A 24,380-nucleotide genomic window follows, 5' to 3' on the forward strand; every position below is an offset into this window, starting at 1 on the left:
AGACCAGTAGTGGAACTCCAGCATCCCTGCTCAGGGTCTGGGCACTGATCCGTCACTCTACCTGGACTTTTGGCCTTGGATTTGGCACTAATGCTGCTAGTTACCATTTTTTTCAGTACCCACAGGCAGACATTCATGTTATTGATTTTCACATGCACTCAAGGGGGTAGGTGGGATTAACCCAATTTAGGAGACTGTAGAGGATACTGCCTAAGTAACTCTGCAATTACTCTGGCGTTGGACCAGCTCAGTCTGAGCCCCACAGCTCTGGGACCTCAAGCAAGCTACTTCCCTTCTCTTGCCTTACTTTTCTTCTCCGTAGAAGGGAGGACATCAACAGAACCTGCTTCTGAGGGGTCATGTGAGGATGAATCTTCTAAGTCTACATCAAGGGTATAGAACAGTGGCACATAAGTATTCACTTCAATCGTGGCTATTCATGCTCCCTGGTGAGGAAAGTGGCATTCGGAGAGGTTAAGCATCTGGCTCAAAGCAACACAGGCAGAGCTGGGTTCAAAACCAAAACTCTATGTGACTCCTAAGCCCAGATGCTTACATAGTGTTGCTTCTCAAGGATTGAATGAATGAAAAATGGAGAGGTTCACTGGGCTCAGGGTTGGTCTAAGAGCTAGGGGTTGATGAAGTGGTAACATTTCATGTCAACCAAGCAGGCTGCCCTGATGTTGGGCATTAAAACTTGGGTTTGAAAAAAACAAAAACAAAAACAAAAACTTGGGTTTCCTTCTGAGAGTATCCGGGAACCACAAAATCAGAGCTGGAAGGGCCTGATCTGGGCTCTTCCAACTGAATCCCACTGATTGCTCGGGGTTGCCGGTGGTGGGGGAGTGGGGGGGACAAAGCAAAGGGCACCCTCTTCAATCTGAGCAGCTCTGTTTTGACCTATTTTAAAATGTTCAGCTGCTGTATAAGATTTCATTTGACCAACAGATTTATGACTTTATAAAAGGCTTTTGAACTTGAGAAGCACAGATGTGGTCTCATTCCCTCATTTGACAAATGAAGACACCAAGGCCTGTAGTAGGTCTGAGCCCCATACAGTCAGGGGGTGAGACATATTCTACTGCACCGTCTGCCTTTCCTAGGACTGGAAGTGAAGACCTGGTCCCAGGTTGCCTCCTTCCTCTCCCTGGGCCCTCTGCTCCTGGTTTCTGTTTTCCCATCTGTGAAGCAGGGAGAGTGGCTTTGGCCAGGCTGACCCTCCCCCAACAAGAGTTCTGCCAGCTTGATGGTTATAATTTAGTTATAGGCCAGACTGTTGTTTCCCTAGGGACAGGGCCCATTAAAGTGAAAATGCCAGGCCTTGATTTCCATATGCCTCTGGCATTCCAGTCTCCAAAATTTAAAGCCTTTATATATATATATATATATACCTATTCCTCTGCTTTTCTCTCTGTTTAGATATATAGATACTCTCGTATTCCTCTCCTGGGATTTGCATACCCCCATGAGTTCTGCCTTAGGGATCTCCAGAAGGCCCTAGGCAGGTCTCCCTTAACACCCTCCAGGCTGCAAACCACACTGTCTTCATCTTTGCCAGCCCTAGGTATGGGCTGACCAGGCCCAGCTCTTTTCTTTCTCCCATGGGCTTTGGCACAGGCTGTTTCTTCCATCTAGAGTACCCTCCTCTCTCCACTGCAGCTGCCTAACTTCCACTCGTCCTTCAGGGTTCAGCCCAGAAGGCACTTCCTCTGGGAAGCTTTCCTGGGTTGCTCCCGGACCAGGCTAATTGCTCCAGCCATGACCTCCCACAGCATCCCTTTCCTCCCCTGTTTTCCCACAGAGAGGAGAGAATAAGAGAAGACAGAAGCTAAAAGCACTCAAGCCAGGAGTAAGAGGAACTGCAGAGAGTGAAGGGAAAATGAGAGAGAAAATGGGATTTTCAGAAGTGGTCCTGTGGTTTGTGTACATTATTTATTTTGCTGGATACTGCATCCTTCAGTGCTGAGCCAGGACCACTTAGGTAATGGCTCTCTTAGAGATCCAACTGTTTAATGTCTATAAACTCTGGGAGTTTGGATACATTTGTTGCTGTATCCTCCTACCTCAACACAGTAATTTAGGCAAACTACTTCATCTCACTGGGCCTCAGTTTCCTCATCTGCACTCAACTGCTTCGCAATGCCTTACTTTCCTATTCTGTAAAATGGGATGACCTGTCTGTGGCTGGACTGTTACATTGGTGGCCCCCAGTGCACTGTGCCTCCTGGGACTCATGCTCTTATGCAACCCCCTCCGACCCTGAGCCTGGGCTGGGCCGTGGGCCATGCTTTGGCCAATGAAAAGTAGCAAAGCATGATGGGAGCAGAGGATTCACAAGTGCTTGCACATTAGGGCTTGGTCCCTTGGAACACTCCTTCTTGGAACGTAGCCACTGTGCCGTAAAGAAGCTCTGGTTGGACTGCTGAGTGACGAGGGGCCACGGGAGAGAGATCCCAGAGGCTGAGCCACCATGCCGGACATTCTAGCCCCAGGCAAGCTCTCAGCAGAATGCATCCATGTGACTGACGTCAGTCTAACCACCCAGCCAACCCCAGTCAACGCACAGCATCACAAGAAATAACAAACTGTTATTGTTTCAAGCTACTAAGCTTTGGAGGAGTCTTACATAAGAATAGATAATAAAGGGGCTCCTGGGTGGCTCAGTCAGTTAAGCGTCTGCCTTTGGCTCAGGTCTGATCCCGGGGTCCTGAGATTGAGCCCCTGGTTGGCTGGCTCCATGCTCAGTGGGGAGTTTGCTTCTCCCTCTCCCTCTGCCCCTTCCCCACCTCATGTGCTCTCTCACGTGCTCTCTCTCTCAAATAAATAAGTAAAATCTTTAAAAAATAGATAATAAAAATCCCACTCTCTAAGTTTGATGTGAGGACAGATGTGTTAGTGCTTGCAAGACACATACAAAAAGCGTACAGTTGACTCTTGAGCAACGCGAGGGTTAGGACCCCTGCACAGCCAAAAACCCACATACAACTTCTCTCCCCCCCAAAACTGAACTACTAATAGCCTACCGTTGACCCAAAGCCTCACCAGTACCATAAACAATGGATTTATACGTGTTTCGTTTGTTATATGTATTATACCCTGTATTCTTACAAGAGTCAGCTAGAGAAGAGAAAATGTTATTAAGGAAATCATAAGAAAGAGAAAATACATTGACATCACTGTACTCTATTTATAATAAAAGAATCTGCTTCTAAATGGACCCAGCGCAGTCCAAACTCACGTTTTTCCCAGGTGAACTGTACGTTCGTACCGAGCACTCAGTGCCTGTCGGCTGTTACTGCTGGTGGTACTATTATAGCCGGAGCCCAATAAGCATGTGTTAAATAAATCATTGAATTCCTGCCTCCCCCCGCCCCCCCGATGTCCCCCTTAGACTCTTACCTGGGCTGAGAAGTCAATGAGCTTGGGCAATGGCTGCTTGCTGCCCTCTGCACTTTTCAGGAAGTCCAGCAGGCTTCCTGTGGGGGGAGGGGAAGCAACACATAGTACTCAGTACTCAGGCTCCCTTGGTTTATGGTTAAAATTGCTCATAGTCGGAGCGCTGGGTGTTATGAACAAACAATGAATCATGGAACACTGCACCAAAAACTAATGATGTAATATATGGTGATTAACATAACAATAAAAAATTTAAAAAAAAATTGCTCATAGTCATGGATTGAAATAGGGGCGCCTGAGTGGCATCTGCCTTCTGCTCAGGTCATGATCTCAGGGTCCTGGGATCAAGCCCTGCTTTGGGCTCCCTGCTCAGTGGGGAGCCTGATGCTCCCTCTCCTTCTGCCTCCTCCCTCCTGTTCATGCTCTGTCTCTGTCTCTTTCTCTCTCTTAAATAAATAAATAAAATCTTAAAAAATTTTAAAAAGTGACGGATTTAAATAAGAATGTTTATTTACCACTCCTAATATTTGGGAACTAGAATTTGGGTGTTTTAAAAATGACTGTGATTACTGGATGGGGGCAATCACAATTTCTCTGACTGAGATAGCTTTCTGAACCTGGATGACTGGGGTGGGGGTGGGGGGCGTGCTTTCCTGACGCCGGCGTAATTGTGCATTTAGAAAATGAAAAGCGTTTTGAGATTTCAAATTCACACCCAATGAGGTTGTGTGAGATGTTTCTGTTTATCGAAAAATGGGCAAGGATTGAAGATGGTGGTGAAGTGGTGGCTTTAAAAAAAAAAAAAAACCCCTGGGAAATCTTGGATCACGGGGGGGCAGGGTGGGGGCAACCTGGAAGGAATGCTTTGCCAACTCTCTTTTCCAGAGCATTGGTCCAGACCCGGAAGACCGCAGGAGAGGCACAGAGCTGCCCCCAGCCTCGAAGGCTTGTCCTAAACCCATAAGCCTTTCCTGCCATCACCCACTCCCCTCTCCTGTAGCCCCGTGAGCTCCCCTTCTCCTGGCATCCCCTTAAATGGTTTCACCCCATTAACCAGGAGGGCTGGGCCGTTGCCTGTCAAGGCCCTAGTACTCAAGTTCAATGAGTACTTCTCAGAAGAGCTCCTGGCCATACTGGAGGGCAAGAACCATGTCAGGATCACCTTTGAGTGTGCAACTGACCAGTATGAACCAATGCCTGTATCCCCAGTGCCCAGAGCGCAGCACCTTTGGCCATGAACTCCGTGATGATGTAGATGGGTTCCTCTGTGACCACTGCATGCAGCTTCACCAGCTTGTCATGCTGCAGAGTCTTCATCAGATTGGCCTCTGCCAGGAAGGCCTCCACAGACATGCTCCCTGGCTTCATTGTCTTCACGGCCACCTTGGTGTGCTTGTTGTAGGTGGCTGGAGCAGGAGAGGGAACACGAAAGGTGGTCAGAACCCACTGCTCCTTCCCCCATGGCCCTGGGAGGCCCCGCTGCAGAACCGCTTCCTGCAGAACTCCTTCCCTGCTCATCTCAGCCCTCAGAGAGGAGAAGGGAGACACAGGCTTTGGCCTCAGAAAGATGTGGGTTAGAAGGCTGGTTCACAACTTCCTAGCTGTGTGCCCTTGGGCAAGTCACTAAACCTCTCAGAACTGCGGTTTTCTCATCTGCAAAGTGGAAATGATCAGCACTGCCTTTCAAGGGCTGTTGTGGGGATTCAAGAATAACCTCAAAACTTCACTCAGATTGTTCCTGGTGCATACACACACACACCATCTTTGCTTAAAATGCTTCAATCACAACACTGCTGTCAATTAAATGACCAATCTCATCATGGTCCACAAAACCCTGTAGGATTTGGCCTTGCCCACCTTGACAGCTTCATCATCCACCAAACTCCCCCTTGCCTTTTGTGCACCAACCAGCCTGCATATCAGTCAGTCTCAAGCACCGGCTCCCCCTCCAACCACAGGGACTCAACCCACCCCACCCCTGCCTCATCTTGTTGATCTTGTAAATCTCATAATCATTTGTGTTTCCCTTTTTGCCTTGGCTGCCAGGAAGCTCAAATCTAGATTTGAGGTCTTCCTGTAGTGAGAGTCTAAGGCTTTATATAATATTTTTAGTTTTCCAACCTTATCACTCAGATCCACTTTACATTCTTCTCTATAATTTCTCTGCCACATTCTCTTATTCAATGCCTGGCACATAGCAGGGTCTCTTTAAATGTAGTTGAAATGTGTGGATTTTAAATTTATTTTTTCTGACTGAATTGTTTGCATCTCTGTAAGTTGTCTTCATTCCCACTTGGAACATGGTGGAGTGCACCAGGCACTGGGCCAGGCATTGCACCTACCCCGCATTCTGCAAAGCAGGCATTGCTGTTCTCAAGTTATTAGGGGCAGGATGGCAGGGTGGTGCATGCCTTTTTCGTGCCCCACAATGCCCTCGCGTGGTGCTGGGCACATGACAGGTGCTCAGAGCAGCTTGCTCATCAGTTACCAACACTGAACGTACCTGAAAAATCTCTAAACTACATTTCCCCACTCTTAGTTTCCATCATCCAAAGACGCCTCTGACGATCTCAACCCCAAACTGGTGGACTGTCCCAGCTCCATACGAGGGAGGGGAAGGGGACTCCTCCTTCCCAGAAGGGAGATTTGGACCCCAACAAACCTGGCCTCAAAGGCAAATCAGCATTTGCATAGCAGGATAATGTGGTTGCTATCACAGGAATTGCTCCTTTACAGTTATTATTCAAATCTCCCTTCCACCCTGGGTGGCATCCCCACTTTGCCTCCAGCTGTTCCTGGAAGCAATGACCTCCCTCATTTGGCCCTCCCTTCACCCTCTGGCCTTGGGTCCTTACCCATCCAGACTTCCCCAAACTGCCCGGCTCCAAGTTTCTTCTCCAGCTTGAGGGATTCCCGGGGTATCTCCCAGGCATCCTTCTCCCACGGCTTCTGGGGCTTGGCGGACATGCAGGGCACTGTCAGCTTCTGGCAGAGTCCATCACTCCCCTCTGGAACACAGCCCCTGGTCAGTCGAGGGCAGCCAGCCAGAGACTTCCCCTCGGAGGCCTCCCTGCCCGGTCCACTGCCTGTGGCCAGTGTTCCAATGGGTTACCGCTATCGGGGACATGAGCACAGAGCATGATGAGATGTCACCTCGACCCTCCTGCTCAACAGGACTAAGCCTTCCAGAGACTCAAAGCAGCTATTTGTCTGGGGAGGGTCAGGAAGAGCTCAGCAGGCCTCAGAAGCTGCAGTGCACCCTTCACTAGGATTCCTGGGAGACGGGTCCACCCTGGTTGGGATGCAGCCCCGGGCAGGACTCACTCTTGTAGTGGGCCACCAGCTCCTGTAGGGTGCTGAAGGTGCTCCGTGGAGAGATGTAGAAGCCCCCACTGTCCAGGGTCCGGATCTTGTAATGTTTCACTGCGTCCCTGTGCTGGGGGTCATAGTCTCGCACAGACAAAGAGTAGCTTCCTGCAAGGGCCAGAGAAAAACCCCTCAGGAGTGAGATCTCAGAGCCCCGCCACCTCATGTCAGCACCCTGACGCCCACTCCTGGCACCCCTGTAAGGCCACTGCTGGCACCGTGTGGGCACTGGGGCAGTGGAGTGCAGGGGAAGAGTGGGCTGTGGGGTCAGGCTCTCTGGGTTCTCATCCAGTCTCCTCCATGTCCAGCTGTGAGATCCTGAATAAGTGACCATGTCACCGCTCTGTGCCTCAGCTTCCTCATCTGTAAAATGGGGTTGGTCATCATACCTCCATACCTCATCACATTGCCTGGTGATTAGAAGAAGTAATGCTGTAAAGCACTCAGGGTGTGAACACTCAACACATGTGGGCTCTCATCAGCATCTTCATTATCTCAATCTATCTATCATCTATCATCTATCACAAAAGCCAAGATACCACATCAGATTGGTAAATAGGTTACTCAGAAACAAACAAAAAGATCCACAACAACAAACGCACTCTGACTCTTGAAATGTAAACACTGAAATGTAAATGTCAACATTAGATGTCATGGTAGGCTGAACAACAGGCCCCCCCCCCCCGAGATGTCCATGTCCTAATCACTGGCACCTATGACTTTGTTAGGTTAAAGGGACTTGGGGGATGTGATCCCCTTAAGGATCTGGAGATGGGGACATTGTTGTAGGTTGTCCAGGTGGTCCCGAGGGAATCACAGGGTCCTTATAAGAGGAGGTGGGAAGGTCAAAGTCAATAGTAGGATAGGTGAAGATGGAAACACAAGGTTGGAGGGATGCGAAAGGGGCCATGAGCCAAGGAATGCTGATGGCCTCTAGAAGCTGACAAAGGCAAGGAATCAGATTATTTCCTGAAGCCTCTAGAAGGAACCAGCCCATTGGACACCTTGACTTGAGCCTAGCGAGACAAATTTCAGACTTCTGACCTCCAGAACTGTAAGATAATAAATTTATCTTGTTCTCAGCCACGAAATTTGTGGTCATTTGTGACAGCAGTAATAGGAACCTAATGCGCATGACATCACACAGACCAGAAACACACAAGTCTTTCAGTCCCTGACCATGCTTCTGCATTTGCAAGCTGTGCGTCATTGGGCACGCTATTAGCCTCTCTGTCTCTCATCTGCTCTACGTGCACTGTGAGTACTATGTCATAGGATTTTGAGGAGGCTTAAATTTGCACGAATAACAATTGACCAGACATGCCAGCCACTGTTCTAAGAACTTCGTCCAAATAAACTGTGAGTGAATATGAATAATTGTCACAAAAACGGATTGTAATTGTATGAATATAAGGCATTATGTTATTCTTTATAGTGAATGAATAACCCCACGAGGTCAAGGTTTTAGATCACCATCATTTCAGAGGCAAGGAAACTGAGGTCCAGGCAGGTGAACTAACTGACTTGTAGTCATGCAGCTGGGAAGTGGCAGAGCCAGAATTCAAATCCAGGCAGCTGGCGCCAGGCCCCACTCTTTGCCCCTCTGCTGGGCCAAGGTGAGGCTGGCTTGACTGATACTAGATGGGGTTGGGGTAGAATCCGAGAAGCAGCAGGGTGGGATTCAGGGCACTCACGGTGCCAGTTTTATTAAACTGGCTAAACTGGTCCCTTGGGTCCTCCGTCTGGGGGGACCTGTGAGAGCGAACCAGGCTCAGCTTCCTGCCCTTCAGGGCTGGGGTTGTTTTTCGTCTCCCCTGCCACTATCTTCAGGATGGACCAGCTCAGTCAATCCCCAGCTGTCCTGGGAGCAGCTGGAGAGGAGAAGCTGGGGACTGTGTACAGCTTTGCCTTTTTTGTCCTATTTGCCTTGCCCTGAGGTTTGGAAGGGGCCTTGTTGTGTGGGAGGAAATAAGCCTAAATATGCACTGGCCTGAAACAGTGATGGTGAGTGCCTACCACGTTCGGGCTTGACCAATTCAGAAATCTAGGGGTAGAGGAGAAGGCCATGCAGATGCTTTTGATGGATGTCTCCAAAACTGCTCAGGATACTGTGAGGTCACATTTTATGCAATTTACTTGCTTAATCTGAACGAAGCAGCTTTGAGACCAAACATATTAGTTAAGGTGCCCTCCACGTGTGAAGTCTGAAATCACAAGACTCCTTCTTGACATCCATTCCTTTGGAAAAATTAGCCTCAACAGATGCTAGTTTATGTGATGTTTTTGGGTACTGTTCTTCCTTCCTGGGTGACAACCCAGCAGAAAGCCCCGGAATTTCAGGAAGTAGTTCGCCAACATCAAAACTTCCAAAAAACCTCAAAAGAGCCAGTTTAAGCAGTCTCAGAGGAGGCTGACCTGGGGCTCTTCCTGTGGCCTGGTCTACCCCTTCCTTATGGAAGGAGGGGGAATCAGGCTTCTGGACAAGATACACTGTGATGGGTATTTTAAGTAATATAAGCTAGTGAAGGTCAAGCTTCAACAGAATATTGTTTCTCGGGGTCCACAACCACTTGGGCCTACATCCAGGGACACAACCAGGAACTACAGAGCCTGAGAACACCTAAACCAGGCTCGAGCAAAGGGCAGGAGAAAAGTTGGCAGTCTGGTGGGCTGGGTGAGTGGCTCAGCCCTCCCGGGGCATTTGCAGGAGAGTGGTGGCCAGTCATGCCTGGGGTACCCCTGCAGGGTGGGGCAGGGTGGGCAAGGCTGGCGTCACCTTTGGTGGTCTCGCTGTCCCGGATCATGAAGGAACCCAGCACGTTGCCCGGGGCCAGGAGTTGGCGCTCTGCATCCTTCCGGCTGATGTCCTTGAAGAACCACCTGGTGGAGAGGGGCGGGAGCAGCATGTGAACCTGGGGTAGGGGGTCCTGTCCCGCTTACACTGGGTACCAAGAGACTGAGAGCCTGGCTTCCTGTAGCATCGATTTTCCCACAAGATTCTTTTGGGAAAAATAACCATTCTTTTGATACGGAAACAGACATTTACCAGGAGTGAATTCAGTTTGCTGAGATGGAAACTTATGCAGTTTGGGGAGCTTTCTTTAAGAAAAATAATACCAAAAGAAAGATTTCCCCCAAAAAAACTGTAAAAAAAAAAAAAAAGAAGAAAAACTTTTTTTTAAAGAAAAGGAGTACAGCATTACAAATACAAAATGCCCATGGGTCATTCCATTGCCGCCCAATGTGAGAGATATGGTGATGGATAGAAAAACTGGTAAGATACAGCCGTCTTAACCAACTGTGGTCAAAATCTTGCTTTCGCCAATTTCAGAGGTACACATGAGCATCCTCTCAGGGTCTCAGATGTCCATGTGAGTAGGGGCCTGAACTTTGTAAACTTTACAATGTATCCTCTTCTGTGTGTGCAACGTTGAATACAAAGTCAACATGAATTTTCAAGCTAAAATGTGAGATTTCAATAATTTTATACTTGGACCTTTTCATTTTTCTCCCTGAATGAATGTTTGGGATATTGAGTGGAAAAGCTCAAGCTGCAGCAGCAGCCAAATCCATTCCTACCCTCAGCAGGGTGAGGAGTGGTTCGTATGCTATAATGGAAAACGTCCCAGACCCAAGGTCAGCTGGCCTTGCACCTGCCACAAATCTGCTGTGTGACTTTGAGCAAGTCACTCCCCTCTCTGGGCCTCTGTTTCCTCTGTATCAACTGGGGGAGAAAGACAGCTAACATTCATCAAGTTCTTGTTATCCACCCAACAACTGTATAGAATCATGGCCCTTATTATCCCCATTTTATAGATGGGGAAACTGAGGAACAGAGAGAGCAAGTTACTTGACTGGTGTCATATAGCTGGGAAGTAGTGGAGGCAGGATTCAAGTCCAGGCGATCTAACTCTGGAGCCCACACTCTTCGTCACCATGGGACACTGGCCACCTGCCTTCTCTGTTTTCATTTTTTTTTTAAATTTTATTATGTTATGTTAGTCACCATACATCATCAGTTTTTGATGTGGTGATCCACGATCCATTATAACACCCAGTGCTCCATGTAGTATGTGCCCTCCTTAATACCCATCACCGGGCTAACCCATCCCCCCCCAAAAACCCTGTTTGTTTCTCAGAGTCCATAGTCTCTCATGGTTCATCTCCCCCTCCAATTTGCCCCCCCTTCATTTCTCCCTTCCTTCTCCTAATGTCCTCCCTGCTATTCCTTATGTTCCACAAATAAGTGAAACCATCTGATAATTGACTTTCTCTGCTTGACTTATTTCACTTAGCATAGTCTCCTCCAAGTCCCATCCATGTTGATGCAAAAGTTGGGTACTCATCCTTTCTGATGGCTGAGTAATATTCCATTGTATACATGGACCACATCTTCTTTATCCATTCGTCTATTGAAGGGCATCTCAGCTCTTTCCACAGTTCGGCTATTGTGGACATTGCTGCTATGAACACTGGGGTGCATATGGCCCTTCTTTTCACTACATCTGTGTCTTTGGGGTAAATACCCAGTAGTGCAATTGCTGGGTCAGAGGGTAGCTCTATTTTTAATTTTTGAGGAACCTCCACACTGTTTTCCAAAGTGGCTGTACCAACTTGCATTCCCACCAACAGTGTTAAGAGGGTTCCCCTTTCTCCACAACCTCTCCAACATTTGTTGTTTCTTGCCCTGTCCATTTTTGCCATCCTAACTGGTGTAAGGTGGCATCTCAATGTGGTTTTGATTTGAATTTCCCTAATGGCTAATGATGACGAACATTTTTTCATGTGTCTGTTATCCGCTTTCATTTTTGAACTGATTTGTGCTATGGTGAAATATTCAAGCAATATAACAGGGTACACAGTAAGAGCTGTCTCCCTGGCAATCCCACCCGTGGGAAGTTATCCTAGGGATTTTGCACAAGGAAGAAATGACAGATACACAAGGAGAATCACTATAGCCCAGGATTGGAAGTGATTTCAGTGACCACTAAGAGGGGACGGTAGGGCGTCTGCATGATGGACACTGCGCCTGTACAAGGAAGGTGCAGGACAGTGTGTGTAGTATCTGCCACTGGTGTAAAATAAAGGGAGATATATGTATTTTCTTGCACAGGTATTAAGCATTTGGGAAGACGCATAAGAAACTGGTTGCTTCTGGGGAGGGGAAGTGGCTGGTTGGGGATAGGATGGAAGGAAGGCTTTTCACTCTGTTCTATGTCCTTCCCCACTATTTGCATTTTGAAACAAAGTATGGTCTACTTCAAGGAGGGGCAGGAAGTAAGATTCCTCCCCGCCCCCTTCCTTTTCAATGCCCTGACCACCCTCCCCAAAGGCACCCTCTGCTGGCAGTTCCTTGATGCAGACTCAAGAACATGTGAGTGCACTCGGCAAGCCCAATGTCTATTTAGGTCAGTGGTTCTCAAGATGAGTCCCTGGACCAGCAGCAACAGCCTCACCTGAGAACTTGTTAGAAATGCAAATTCTGAATCAGACAGTTGAGGAGCAGGGCCCAGAAACCAGCATTTTAACCAGCCCTCCAGGTGATGGTGATGCACTCAAGACTGAGAACGACCATTGAGGTTATCCCCTTTGTTCACAAATGATAGCCCATAATACATGTTGTCTGCACCCTGCCTTTTCCGTTTAGCAAGTATGCTGCCTTGAGGAGTACCACCAGCAGGTACCTCCTCTAAGGCTGCTGGGAAAGTTGGGGTGTGGGCATTCTGTGAGTGTTCAGATCCTGGAGTCTGGGAGCAGAGCACTGGATGCCCCAAGAGAAAGCCTAGAAGGAGTAAGAAGGAACCAAGCCCCGCCTGCCGCATGTAGGGGGTGTGCTAGGGGGTGGTCCAGGACAGAAGGGTCAGAGGTGGGAGAGGGGCCTTCCTCACGGCCACAGAGGGGACACTTCACACAGCAAAGAGGTTTCATGTGCACTAAGAAGGGCATGACTTTAAGATAGGGAAAGCCCAAACATTTTAATTTTTGATAGGTCAGCATTTCAAACCCTCAACACCATTGAGCCAGAGGGAGGAGGGAGAAGAGAGAAAACCATAGGGACGGCCATTTCTTAACTTTTTGAATGGCTGCTTGTGAATGGGATCTGCCATCGCCCCGTAGCTTGGCCATCCTTTCACTTGCCAATCTCGCCCACCATGCTGTGAACATCCCCAGGGAGGAGCCCTGGGTCACCTTGTGTCCCTGGAACAGGGCTGCTGGATGCTCAACAAATGTCTGTTGGGTGATGGGACGGATACATGAATGCCCTATAACTGTTTAGGTTTTCAGAGTCAAGCTAGACACAGAGGAGAACTTGCAGCCTAGACTGCCGTGTTGTAGGGAGCTCTCTGAGGGCACGGGTATGCCTGACTGGTTCTTGCAGTCCCCTTTCTGGCACAGGGCTTGGTGATGGGCGGGCACATATTTGCTGAATGAACCAAATGAGGGATGGCTGACCAGGTGTGGGCTGGCTCGCCTCTCGGAAGACCCTCTTTGGCGTGACCATATCCTTCAGTCAACAAATACGTATTGAGCACCTACTGCATGCCGGCCGGTGCTGAGGATGCACTGGCAGACAGACAAGGTCCCTGTCCTCAAATGCTCCCACCTAGTGGGGGACGCAGGCAGTGAATGTGTGAACAACCACAGAAACAAGATTGTTCTTGCTAGCGAGAAGTGTTCAGAAGGGAACAAAACAGGTCTCCACGAGAGACAGAGGACCACAGGGGATCTGCCTTAGACAGGGCGGTGGCCTGAGACCTGAAGAGCGAGAAGGAGCCAGGCAAGAGCAGAGCCCCTAGGAAGAGTATGTCATGCAGGGGAGACAGTGAGTGCAAGAGCCCCAAGGCAGGAACAAACCGGATTTAGCTCATACTTCCTTCTGTGGGGCAGGAAAAATGGAATACTTACTCCTCTGTCTCCAGAGAGTCAACGTGGGCGACATAGTTGCTTGGGATGTAGCCTTCTTTCCGGGTGGCCAGGGATCGAGCCTTCCACCATTCCCCAGACCTGAGGACAGGAGAGAGCAAAGGAGTCAGGGAGCAGAGGGAATCCCCTGGTCCTCCTGGGCTCCCCACCCGTGGCCTAGAATACCTCCCCCGCAAATCCAGGAAGCAGATAGGGTAAGAGGCAGGGTCACCACGGTCCCAGCCCCCAGCACGCACTCCATCATTAGGGTAGGGATATTTATAACAGTCCGCACTGTGCATCCGAGGGTCTAGAATCAAGCCCCATCCCTGCATTCATAGCCCACAGCCCTAGGTCTCTGGCCCCACTTTTCCCCTGGACTTGCAGTGGTCCATACTTAGGGTATGGGGTCCTGTGCCCATGGCAGACTCATTGTGGGCCAACAACCACAGAGAGTGGTGTGACCAAGCATAACCACTCCCATTCTTGAGCCCCAGCTCACAGTGACACTACACGGATGGTGAAGACTGTAGGGGACTGGAGGTAGGAAACTTCGAGATCCAGAGATTTCTGAATGCAAAGGTACCTCCACAGGGTCTGGTCTATAGATAAACCTGTAGCTTAATTATAGGAGCCCGAGGAAGGCCTCCCTGAGAAAGCACTTTCACCTGTTCATTGTTGCCTGGATGTGCACTGCTAGTAAGTACACAAGCTCCTTTATTGTGGCTCTCATCCAGGTTAACAGCAAACCCTTCATCCTCTATTATGATTCTTATCGGCCATTTACCCTCTAGTATAAGATAGTCTATCAGGTTCTTTATTGAAACACAGAAGAGAGCATGATTGAGTATTGGAGGTAGCTATGTCTTAGGAGTGGGATAGAGACTCACTCTTCCAGGACCACCATCTGATCTCCCTTCTGGAAACTGAGGTCTTCAGGGTGAATGGCCTCATAATCATAAAGGGCAATCACAATGATGTCATCAGGACCTGCTGGGAAAGAGACACGCGGGATGGTGAGGCTTTATCTGAGCACCACCATGGCTCTGGGTGTTTCCTATCCCAACAACTGGCACCCAGCCCTGGATCCACTGACATGTCTGTTTCATGGTATAAATAAGGATTTTGCCATGTGGGGTGCAATTCTAGAGTTTAAAGCTAAAGGTTTGCATTAGTAGACAGTGTAATAGAAACAAAATAGCCTGTACAAAGTACTTTGGGAGCAATTTAAAGGATTTGCAAGGGTGATTTTGACTGGGATTTTTGCCTTAATCTCTAAGCACCTAACCTAATCCTCTCCATGACACAAGACTCCACCACGTTATGTTTGCCAAATACTTACCACCTGTGGACCCTGGTGGGTTGTTGCTGTTGTCAGGACGCTGTGGGGAAGAAATGGGAGAAGGGGATGAATCTAAAAGTGTGTGAGGAGCCACAGAAGGTCTGTGTCAAAACGGACAGCAAAGAGTATCTCATCCCAGCCCTGTGTGTCATGGGTGGAGGATCTGAGAGGGCTTGGGACATATGTGAGGTCACACAGCCCATGAGGGACACCACAAAGATCCAGGTCTCTTGGGTTGTGGCCTTGGCCTTGGCCATACTGGGGGCCTCCTTTGACATATGGTGAGGGGGTTGGTCCAGATCAGTGTTTTCTAAGATATGTTTGAAGGAGCTGTAGGTCTACCAACATGTCCCACGCATAAAGCCTCCATTATGTATATGAAGGACCCTAAGTGATCATCCAGAAGGGATCTGATGCCTACAGATGGCACTCTAACAGCCCTCAGGGAAGTGGAGCTTCATTCCCAGCACAACTAGTCCTTAAAGATACACTGGCGAGTGAACAAACCCAGTTCTTCAGAATGAGAAACACGATCCATAGAGAACACATACACACACATCCTAAATACGTTCTGTGGACACAAACTCTGTGTGAGCAGGACATTGGTCAGAAGAAACTAGCTTTCACTGTAATTTGTGATTTTTCTTTTCAAGGGGAATGTGTTTGTATGTTGCACACGTAAGTAAACTTAGAGAAACAGGTGTGGGAAACAATGAGAAGTATGTCTTTTTGGGGGGAGATCCACAAAGCCCATTAAGATTCATAAAGCTCTGAGGACTCCCACAGGGAAGGAGCCTGTTTTGCCCAGTATTTTGTAAACTAATTTGGCCTGGGAACCCTTTCTCTGAGGAACTTACCACTGAACTAATGCCCTGCAGGAGAACGACAAATGGCCGATAATAGCATCCCTTAAATCTGATGCTCAGGAGACAGCCAAAAACTGGTGGGAGAAAACCCTGTTTCCCACTGGTGTCAAGCTAAGAGGGCCTCGGAGAAGCTGGAGCCCTAGCCACAGAAAGGGCCCAGGGCCATGCAGGTTAGGAGAGAGAACACATCTATGAGTGACTAAGGGTTTAGGATGTCAGTTCAGGACATCACTGGTGTGAGAAGCTCATATCATCTCAGGATGTATTAATAGAGGTCATGTGTCAGAGGGAGGGAGGTGACAATTCCACTGACCCCCCCCCCCGCATTCCCAAAATTAGCCCTGTTCTAGACATCATGCCTGGAGAAGGGCAAGCAGAATGGAGAGAGGCCAGGAACCCATGTCGCGTGAAAAGATTATTTGGAAGGAATGGGTGGGTTGGGATAAGAGCTTTGCCTTCATTCTCTAGTGGTTGTCCTGGGGCAAAGGGAGTGGATGTATTTGGTGTGGGACTAAGGGGTAGGTTTGGGAACAAGGAGTCAGGGTTATGAGACAATAGGCCTCCTTCAATCTGAGGAAGAACTTTCTAAGGGCCTGCCCTAGGAAGGAGAAAGCACCCCTGCCTCGGGGTTAGAAAGACCCAGCTCTGCTGTTCCCAGCTGTGTGGCCCCTGGGAGGCATTTCACCTCTTTGAGCCTTAGTCACAGTCACGGTGGCATAACTCTTGCCTCACAGCTTCCTGTGAGGACTAACGATGTAGAAGCACCTCACCCCAGTGCCTAGAAAATAGCAGGTGTTCCTAGAATGGTAAGATTATTACAGCCATTCCTGCAGCTCTAGTATCATCACCACCACTCCTGGTTCTGTTCCTGTTACTGCCATAGCCTCTCTTCTATCACTGTCATGGCTGCAGTCCCAGGGGCCCTGCGGCCGTGGCAACTATGAGCCCCATTATCACCACGAGTACCGCCCTGACTGCGGTTCCTCATTAGCCTTTGCCTTCCGCCTCTGTTTCTCCTGCTCCCACCCCTCGTGCTTTGGTGCTTGCACGGCCCAAGTTTGAATCCTGACCCTACCCCTCACTACCCGTACAGACTTCAGCACGTTATTAAACTCTGTGTCTCACCTGTGTAACAAAAATTGAGACCTAGGATTACTGTGAGGCTTTAAGGTGTTGATAACACCATACAGCACTTAGGACAGTGCGTGGTCCGTCGTGAGCCCCGAGTAAGTAGAGGATAAGTAAGCAAATACCTCTACTGGTATGACCATTTCTCTTACTGCACCTGCGCTTGCCCTTATACTGCTGCAGATCTTGCTGGCACAATTGTTACTACGGTTATTGCTATAGCACTAATACTACCATTACCATCGCTGCTTTGACTGTTGTTGTTACTGGTCAGGTCACTGACTACTCTCAGCACTGCTTGTGCTACTGCCCAGGCTCGGGGCCTCTGCCCTGCCCACCAGGACCTGGTCCCTGGAGCCTGGGCGGAGGTGCCAAGGCCTGGGCAGCCAGACAAGGAGGAGTGACGTCATTGCCCCAGGTCCTTGGTGCAGATGTATTCCAGAGAGTTAGGGTACACTGTTGGTGACGGGCCAGCTCCGTGTCACCCCAAACATACCCTGCTGACAGTTGGGAAAACAGGAGGCTGTTAGGGCAATTTGGGACAGCATGGGGCAGCCCCTCAGGCGGCCGAACCCCTTTCTTGCCCCACTCACCCGCTTGCTTGCAGACGTAGGATCTGGCACATACACAGTGCTGTGTGGGTTGGTGCTGGGCTCGGTTTTTGAGACCTTGCCTCTGTCCTGGAGGAATTTGGACTTCATGCACCCCATCCTGCATCAGAGATAAGGGAAGTGAGCTTGGCTTGCCCAGAGCCCCACACAGGGAGTCCTAGATGCTGGGTTCCAGGTCCCCTGCCCTCAGGCTGGCTCCCTCTCCCCTACCCTGTCTCCCCCTACCCCCCGTCCACCGCCCCTGCCAAGCCCACTCAGTCCACCCTTGCCGCCTCTGGGCTTCCCCATGTCCTTGTCTGCCACATACCCACACAGAGCTGACAAGTTGTCATAGTCATGCTGCCAAGGACCCCTGCAGTAGGGAGTTTATTCAGAGAATAAATCATGAGGATGATCAAAATTCAACATGCAGAGCCTTGCAGCAGAGCGGGTGGTAGTTACCACAAGTTCAGGGATCAGAAAGCCTTGAGTTGACACTTTACCCCTCCACCCCACCAACACCTCATTCATCACTCACCCTACTCCCCAGTCTCAGTTCCTCATCAGCAAAGTGGGGATAATAATAATAAAACATACTCTCAGGGTGTAGGAAGGATGAGAAAACATGTAGGCAGGGAAATACTTAGCACAGCATGGGACTCAGAGCAAACAGTAAAGTGAAACTACACTATTATTATGTAATAAATTACCATTTTATTGTATTTATTACCATTTTTTAAAATGATTTTATTTATTTATTTGACAGAGAGAGACACAGCAAGAGAGGGAACACAAGCAGGAGGAGTGAGAGAGGGAGAAGCAGGCTTCCCGAGGAGCAGGGAGCCTGATGTGGGGCTTGATCCCAGGACCCTGGGATCATGACCTGAGCCGAAGGCAGACGCTTAATGACTGAGCCACCCATGCGCCCCTTTATTACCATTTATTACCATTAAATGACCAAGATGAGGTCACATAATATGGCTCAAACAATCTAGCTAAATAATAGTTAAGGCATCATCTTCCTTGTATCATTTTATAACTGCCTTATAATAGTTTCCTTCCTCCCTCCGTCTCTCTTTTTTTTTCTTCCTTCTTTCTCTCATAAGTTTATTTGGTCATTCATTCCTTTGTTTACTCAGTAAAGACTTACTGAGCACTCTTCTACATCATGAGTAAGATAAGCGAGTTCATGCCGTTATGGAGCTCACCCTGGGGATGAATGGGAGACACAGACAATAAACAGGTAAACAAATACATAACAAGGTAAATTTAGTGAAAAGTGTGAAGACAATCATTAAGGATGTGATAGGAAACAACAGTGCAGGGCTTTTTCAGACAGGGTGATTGGGGAAGGCTTCTCTGAGGAGGCGACGTCAGAGCTGGGACCCAAATGGCACAAAGGAGCCAGTCATGTAACATGGTGAGGGAACAATGTTCCAGGCAGAGGGAACAGCAAGAGCAAAGGCCCTGAGGCTGGAATGTGCTTGGAGAGAATGAGGTACTGAAAGGAGGCTGGTGTGGCTGGAGGTCACAGGCAGGGAAGCGGAGTGTGGTTTGGGGAAAGGCTGCCACATCTTTTACAGCCAAGGAGGAATCTGGATTTGATTCTAAAGATGATGGGAAACCTGGAAAGTTTTAGGCAGGAGAATGATGGGATTCATTTGCATTTCAAATAATGGCTGCTGGGTGGAGTAGGGACTCTAGGAGGCAGGGCAGGGAACCTGGGCCACTGCAGGAGTCCAGGCATGAGATGATGGTGGCCTGGCCGAGGGGTGGTGACCACCAGGGAGGTAAGCAATGGACAGATTCAGGGGGACATTTTGGAGGTAAAGCTGACAGACGTTGTCGATGGGTTCGTGAAATTTAAAGATACTTAAAGAAAACATGTTTATTCAGATCAGAGTCAAAACTTAATTGCAAAAGTGGCAGAAATGTTTTATTTCTTCTCTTAAAATGCTCACATGTACTTGCTGAGAAGATGAGCCATAAGCAGCCACATGAGAGAGTAATTGTTTTCCTCAGCTCTACACAATTGCAATTCTCTTCTAAATCAGAACTCAGTTATACTTATCTTGTTAAAATAAACACACATTTGTGGTTTAAGGAAAAAAATCCATATTTCTAGGCTTGGGGAGTTACTTTTTAAAAAAGATTCTTTTTATTCACAAGGATGTTTTTGTCTGTCCTTGTGGGAATTGGCAACAATTTACCACTTCAAGACTTAAGCGGTTTCTGCTTCATTTGCCTATTGTGAATAAAATAAGGAACTGCTTCAGACTCCCAGAGTGCTGCATCATTAATTTGAAAAATTATCACAATTAATCACTGCTTTATAATGTACTTATATGCATTTAAAACACCTCTCTTTGACTTGTGATAAATGGGTATTACAGTTCCGGAAATAAGACAGCATATTGTGTGGTTCTGTATGGCATACAATCATATTACATTTCATTTTTTTTCATATTTTTTTGATTATATAAGAGTGTTCTGGGAAGGACACTGCTGTGTGGTGCAGGGCAGCTCCTTCTGCTTCTCTGAGCACCTACTGAGTTTCATTTATACCAGCAATTTACATATTCGAGAGGGCCACAGGGTCCTGGGTGACAGGACTCTGCAGTCCTCATGCTGATATGCATGATCCAAGGCCACCTCTGAGAAAGGACGCTGGGGTCCTACCGCACAGGGTGGTGGTGAGCACGGAATGAGTTGATAAATGTAAAGGTTCCTGGCACAGAGCAGACACTACAGAAATGTTAACCATAACCAATTCTGTTTACTAGCAAACGTGGACCTGCCCTGCAGGATAAAGCAAACACAGATTGCAATTCCTCTGACCCAGGAGCTTAGAGATACAGCAACACTTAAGAAGTTAACTTTTTATTTGAATTTTATTTTATTTTATTACTTTATTTATTTTAAGTAGGCCCGAAGAAAACATGGGGCTTAAACTCCCAACCCTGACATCAAGACTTGAGCTGAGATCAAGAGTCAGATGCTTAACTGACTGAGCCACCCAGGCGCCCCAAGAAGTTGACTTTTGAAAATAGGGAGTTCCCATTAGTTCAATTTTTGCACAATAAAATATGATTTTTAAAAAGTTATATACTGAGCGCCTGGGTGGCTCAGTTGGTTAGGCGACTGCCTTCGGCTCAGGTCATGATCCTGGAGTCCCGGGATCGAGTCCTGCATCGGGCTCCCTGCTCAGCAGGGAGTCTGCTTCTCCCTCTGACCCTCGCTCCTCTCATGTGTTCTCTCTCTCTAATAAATAAATAAAATCTTAAAAAAAATAATAATAAATAAATAAATAAATAAATAAAATCTTTAAAAAAAAAAAAGTTATATACTGGCAGGAGTCAAATTTGTATAAAATGTGACTGTCCCCCTAAACCAGGAGAACTGTTCCTCTGCTTGGCATGGTGTGGCCTCAGACATGCTCATTTTTGTGACTACCAGACCTGGAAATGTAATGGGAGCCATGTATATAATTTAAAAATTTCTACAGACATATTTTTCCAGGTAAATAGAAACAAGTGAACTAATGTTAAGGTACATTTATTTTCCCTAACATGTCAAAAATTATTAACATAATTTTTATAAAAGTATAAAAATTATCAATGAGGGGTGTCTGGCTGGCTCTGTCAGTAGAGTGTACGACTCTTGATCTTGGGGTGGTGAGTTCAAGCCCCACATTGGGCCGAGAGTCTACTTAAAAATAAAAATAAAAATAATAAATACAATTTTTAAATGTTAAAAAAATTATCAATGAGATACTTTATACTTGTTTTTTGCACACTAAGTCTTATAATCCCAGGGTGTATGTTACAGGTATAGCCCGTCTCCCTTAGGACTCGCCATGTTTCAGGTGCTCAATAGCCACCTGTGGCTGGGAGCTGCTGAACGCAACAGCGCAGACCCAGAACGTTTCCATCACTGCAGCACAGCAGAGGCTGCTCCTACTCCCCTCTGTGTCCTTCAGTGCTTGGCTTAGCATCTCCCTGGCGCATAGTAGGAGCTTAAATCACAGTTAGTGAATAAATGCATGCCCAGAGCCTGTAATCAGTCCAAAATAAAAGCAGCAGGACATGGTTCCCGTCCCAGGGACTGAGTTGAAAAGGGAAGACTGAGCATACAGAGTTATGTTCCAAAGTCGCAAAGAAGCTGTTATATTTTGGCAAAGACAATCAAAGCCATGCAAAGAGCGCCAAGATACTTAATGAGTAAAACAACAAACTTCAAAAGATATATAATATCAAGCCATTTTTGTAAAATGAATAGATCTGGGTTCTGCTACTAACATGTGTATGTTAATACGGTCATAGAAAAAGCAACCTGTTTATAATAATGAACAGCAGGATAACATTTGGGTTTTGAAGAATGGGGAGGATTTCAGTCAAGATTTGGGGAAAGTCAAGAATGTTCCAAAGGAGCACCTGGGTGGCTCGGTTGGTTAGGCGTACTACTCTTGGTTTCAGCTCAGGTCATGATCTCAGGGTTGAGAGATCGAGCCCTGCATCTGGGTCATACTCAGCGAGGAGTCTGCTTAAGATTCTTTCCCCCTCCCTTTCCCTTCCTCTCTGCTCCTCCCCCCCAGTGAATACATACATAAATAAAATCTTTAAGAAAGAAAAAAGAAATGCAGAATCACAGCCTGCCCCCAATCAGAATGTGCATTTCAACAAGGTCCAGATGATTTGTGTGATCATTCTAGTTGAGAAGTAGTGAACACTATTTGCTCTTGCTTCCTCAGCATCCATCCCACTTCTGATAACACCACCTGGATTTTCCTTGAGAAACCAGCCTTCTGGGACGCCTGGGTGGCTCAGTCGGTTGAGCGTCTGCCTTTGGCTCAGGTCATGATCCCAGGGTCCTGGGATCGAGTCCCACATCGGGCTCCTTGCTGAGCAAGGAGCCTGCTTCTCCCTCTGCCTGCCCCTGTCTCTCTCTCTCTCTCTCTCTCTCTCTCTCTGATAAATGGATAAAATCTAAAAAAAAAGAAAAGAAAAAGAAAAAGAAACCAGCCTTCTTCCACACAATGCAAGGAGCTTCAGGAGGCTAACCCCTCCCTTGCCTTCAGGCATTGACAACTTGATACAGGTCTGGCCAATCAGAGGATTCCACGTTCCCCCTGACAACCAGCAGTGGTTGATTCAGTTATAGGTATGTATGTGATCCCAACTGAGGCCATCAGAATTGGCCCTGGGATTTTGCTGGGAAAATTAGGAAAAAGGCACTCTATTTCTATAAGGATAAGCTGATGTAGGTGTAGGTGTAGGTGTAGGGAACTGGAGCACTTGGGAGTCATTCTGACATCATGAAGAGAGGCACAGTCTTAGTGTGAAGACATCACAGAGGTCAGCAGAGCGGAGCAATGGAGACAGAGTGATTCCTGAAGACATGTGTGAACAGCCGGATCCAGCGATGCCTGAAACTTGCCAACCTCAGGATTTTTCCGGTTTATGAGCAAATAAATTCTCAATTTTGTCTAAGACAGTTTGAATCGGATTTTTACTGCTCGCACCCAAATAGTCCTCACTGCTTCTTGCTGGGCTACAATCGGGACTGAATGAAGCAGAGTCTCTGGGGATGAAGGCCTGGAATCTGCATTTCTCATAATTCTTCAGGAGCTTCTTATACACCCTAAAATGTGAGATCCACTAATGTAGTGGAGTGAGGATTGAACTTGGGGTCAGAATACTTGGGTTTTGATCCTGGTTCTGCCACTGGCTGGCCATGTAACCTTCGGTAGATCACTTCCCCCAAGCTGTATTTTCTGCCCTGTAAAGTAGGAGGCCCTTGCTTCTCAGGCGCGGCCTGAGGTCCTGGGTAGCAGGGATGTGAAAAGCTTTTTAAAACCTCTGAACGCATGATTCTTATCTAATGTGACTCAGAACCAGGCTCTGAGAGCAGAAGTTGTTTGCCTGGTCCCAGACTAGCTTAGAACTGCTGACCTCTGGCAAAGACACTTCCTCAGGTCACTGCGAAGCTCCTGGAAACTGAAACTCGATTCTTGCCCCCTCAGCTTCTGTAGGCGTTACATGGGAGGGAAATGAGGAAGGTCAGTTTATTTGCCCCGGGTGCTTCCCAAGGTCCCCATGCAGGCTGTGGAGCCTCAGGGACTCCTCCTGCATGGTCGGAGTGAAACCCAAGGGGGAGAGGCCAGGGTGCTGCCTGGGCATCCTGTGGAGTGGGCAGGAGATGGTTTTCAAGGACCTTTTTGGCTCAAGCAGAGGCCTGTGAGGGCTGGGGCTGAGAAGCGCTGGATTCTGGTTTCACCTCTGCCATAAGCTCACTGTGTGAGCTCAGGCAACCCCCAACCTCTCTCCGGGCCTCAGTTTCTCCAAATATGAAGCAAGATGTTGGATGATAGTTCTTTCCTGCATAGTCTCTGCTCCCCCTTCTTCTGAGAACAGCTCCCCAGTCCCCCTTTGGGGACCACCTCTCTCTCATCCTCACTTCATGGATTGGGGTAGAACTGACTTCAACCTCCGGCTATAGGTATGTGTGTGTGTGGGGGGGGGGAGGTGTCTGTGACCAAGTCTGACCAAGCAGAGTTGTAGTAACAGAAGCAGAGGTAGACACGTGACTCCATCCTGGACATTAAGAGTCATCCATTGGCCTTTGGCTGGAAAAGAGTTGCAAAGCAGAGCCAAGAAATGGAGAAAACACAGATTCGCAAGCCATTGAATGCAGCCCGTCCTGAAGCGGATGTGTTCGTGGACTTCCCAAAAATCTCCCTCTCCTGCATGGGCCAGTTTGAGTTGGACTTCTGCCCCGCTTAAACCTCAA

General features: G+C 47.9%; 1 protein-coding gene and 1 long non-coding RNA gene across 4 annotated transcripts in view; one reads left to right on the forward strand and one right to left on the reverse strand.

Annotated features, from left to right (window-relative positions):
• The window catches only part of LOC141370569 (uncharacterized), a 51,754-nt gene that overhangs the window by 15,140 nt on the left and 12,234 nt on the right, over positions 1–24,380 (forward strand). The window lies entirely within an intron of this gene.
• HCK (HCK proto-oncogene, Src family tyrosine kinase) overlaps positions 1–24,380 on the reverse strand; it is a 38,929-nt gene that overhangs the window by 6,369 nt on the left and 8,180 nt on the right. The window contains exons 2-10 of one of the 3 annotated variants that reach the window (XM_025876241.2): positions 17,595–17,712; positions 15,008–15,047; positions 14,556–14,655; positions 13,669–13,767; positions 9,539–9,642; positions 6,721–6,870; positions 6,252–6,404; positions 4,623–4,802; positions 3,400–3,476 (exon numbers count right to left, since the gene is read on the reverse strand). In XM_025876241.2, the coding sequence (XP_025732026.1) occupies positions 3,400–3,476; positions 4,623–4,802; positions 6,252–6,404; positions 6,721–6,870; positions 9,539–9,642; positions 13,669–13,767; positions 14,556–14,655; positions 15,008–15,047; positions 17,595–17,711 (1,020 nt within the window). In that variant the 5' untranslated portion in view covers position 17,712. Of the gene's footprint in view, positions 1–3,399; positions 3,477–4,622; positions 4,803–6,251; positions 6,405–6,720; positions 6,871–9,538; positions 9,643–13,668; positions 13,768–14,333; positions 14,458–14,555; positions 14,659–15,007; positions 15,048–17,594; positions 17,713–24,380 lie in introns of those variants that run through there. The other 2 variants (XM_025876242.2, XM_073880583.1) reach the window with 2 other exon arrangements.

The sequence above is a fragment of the Callorhinus ursinus genome, unplaced genomic scaffold, assembly GCF_003265705.2.
Source record: "Callorhinus ursinus isolate GAN/ISIS: 27379988/994484 unplaced genomic scaffold, GSC_fseal_2.0 scaffold38, whole genome shotgun sequence".
In the NCBI taxonomy this organism is placed as follows: domain Eukaryota; kingdom Metazoa; phylum Chordata; class Mammalia; order Carnivora; family Otariidae; genus Callorhinus; species Callorhinus ursinus.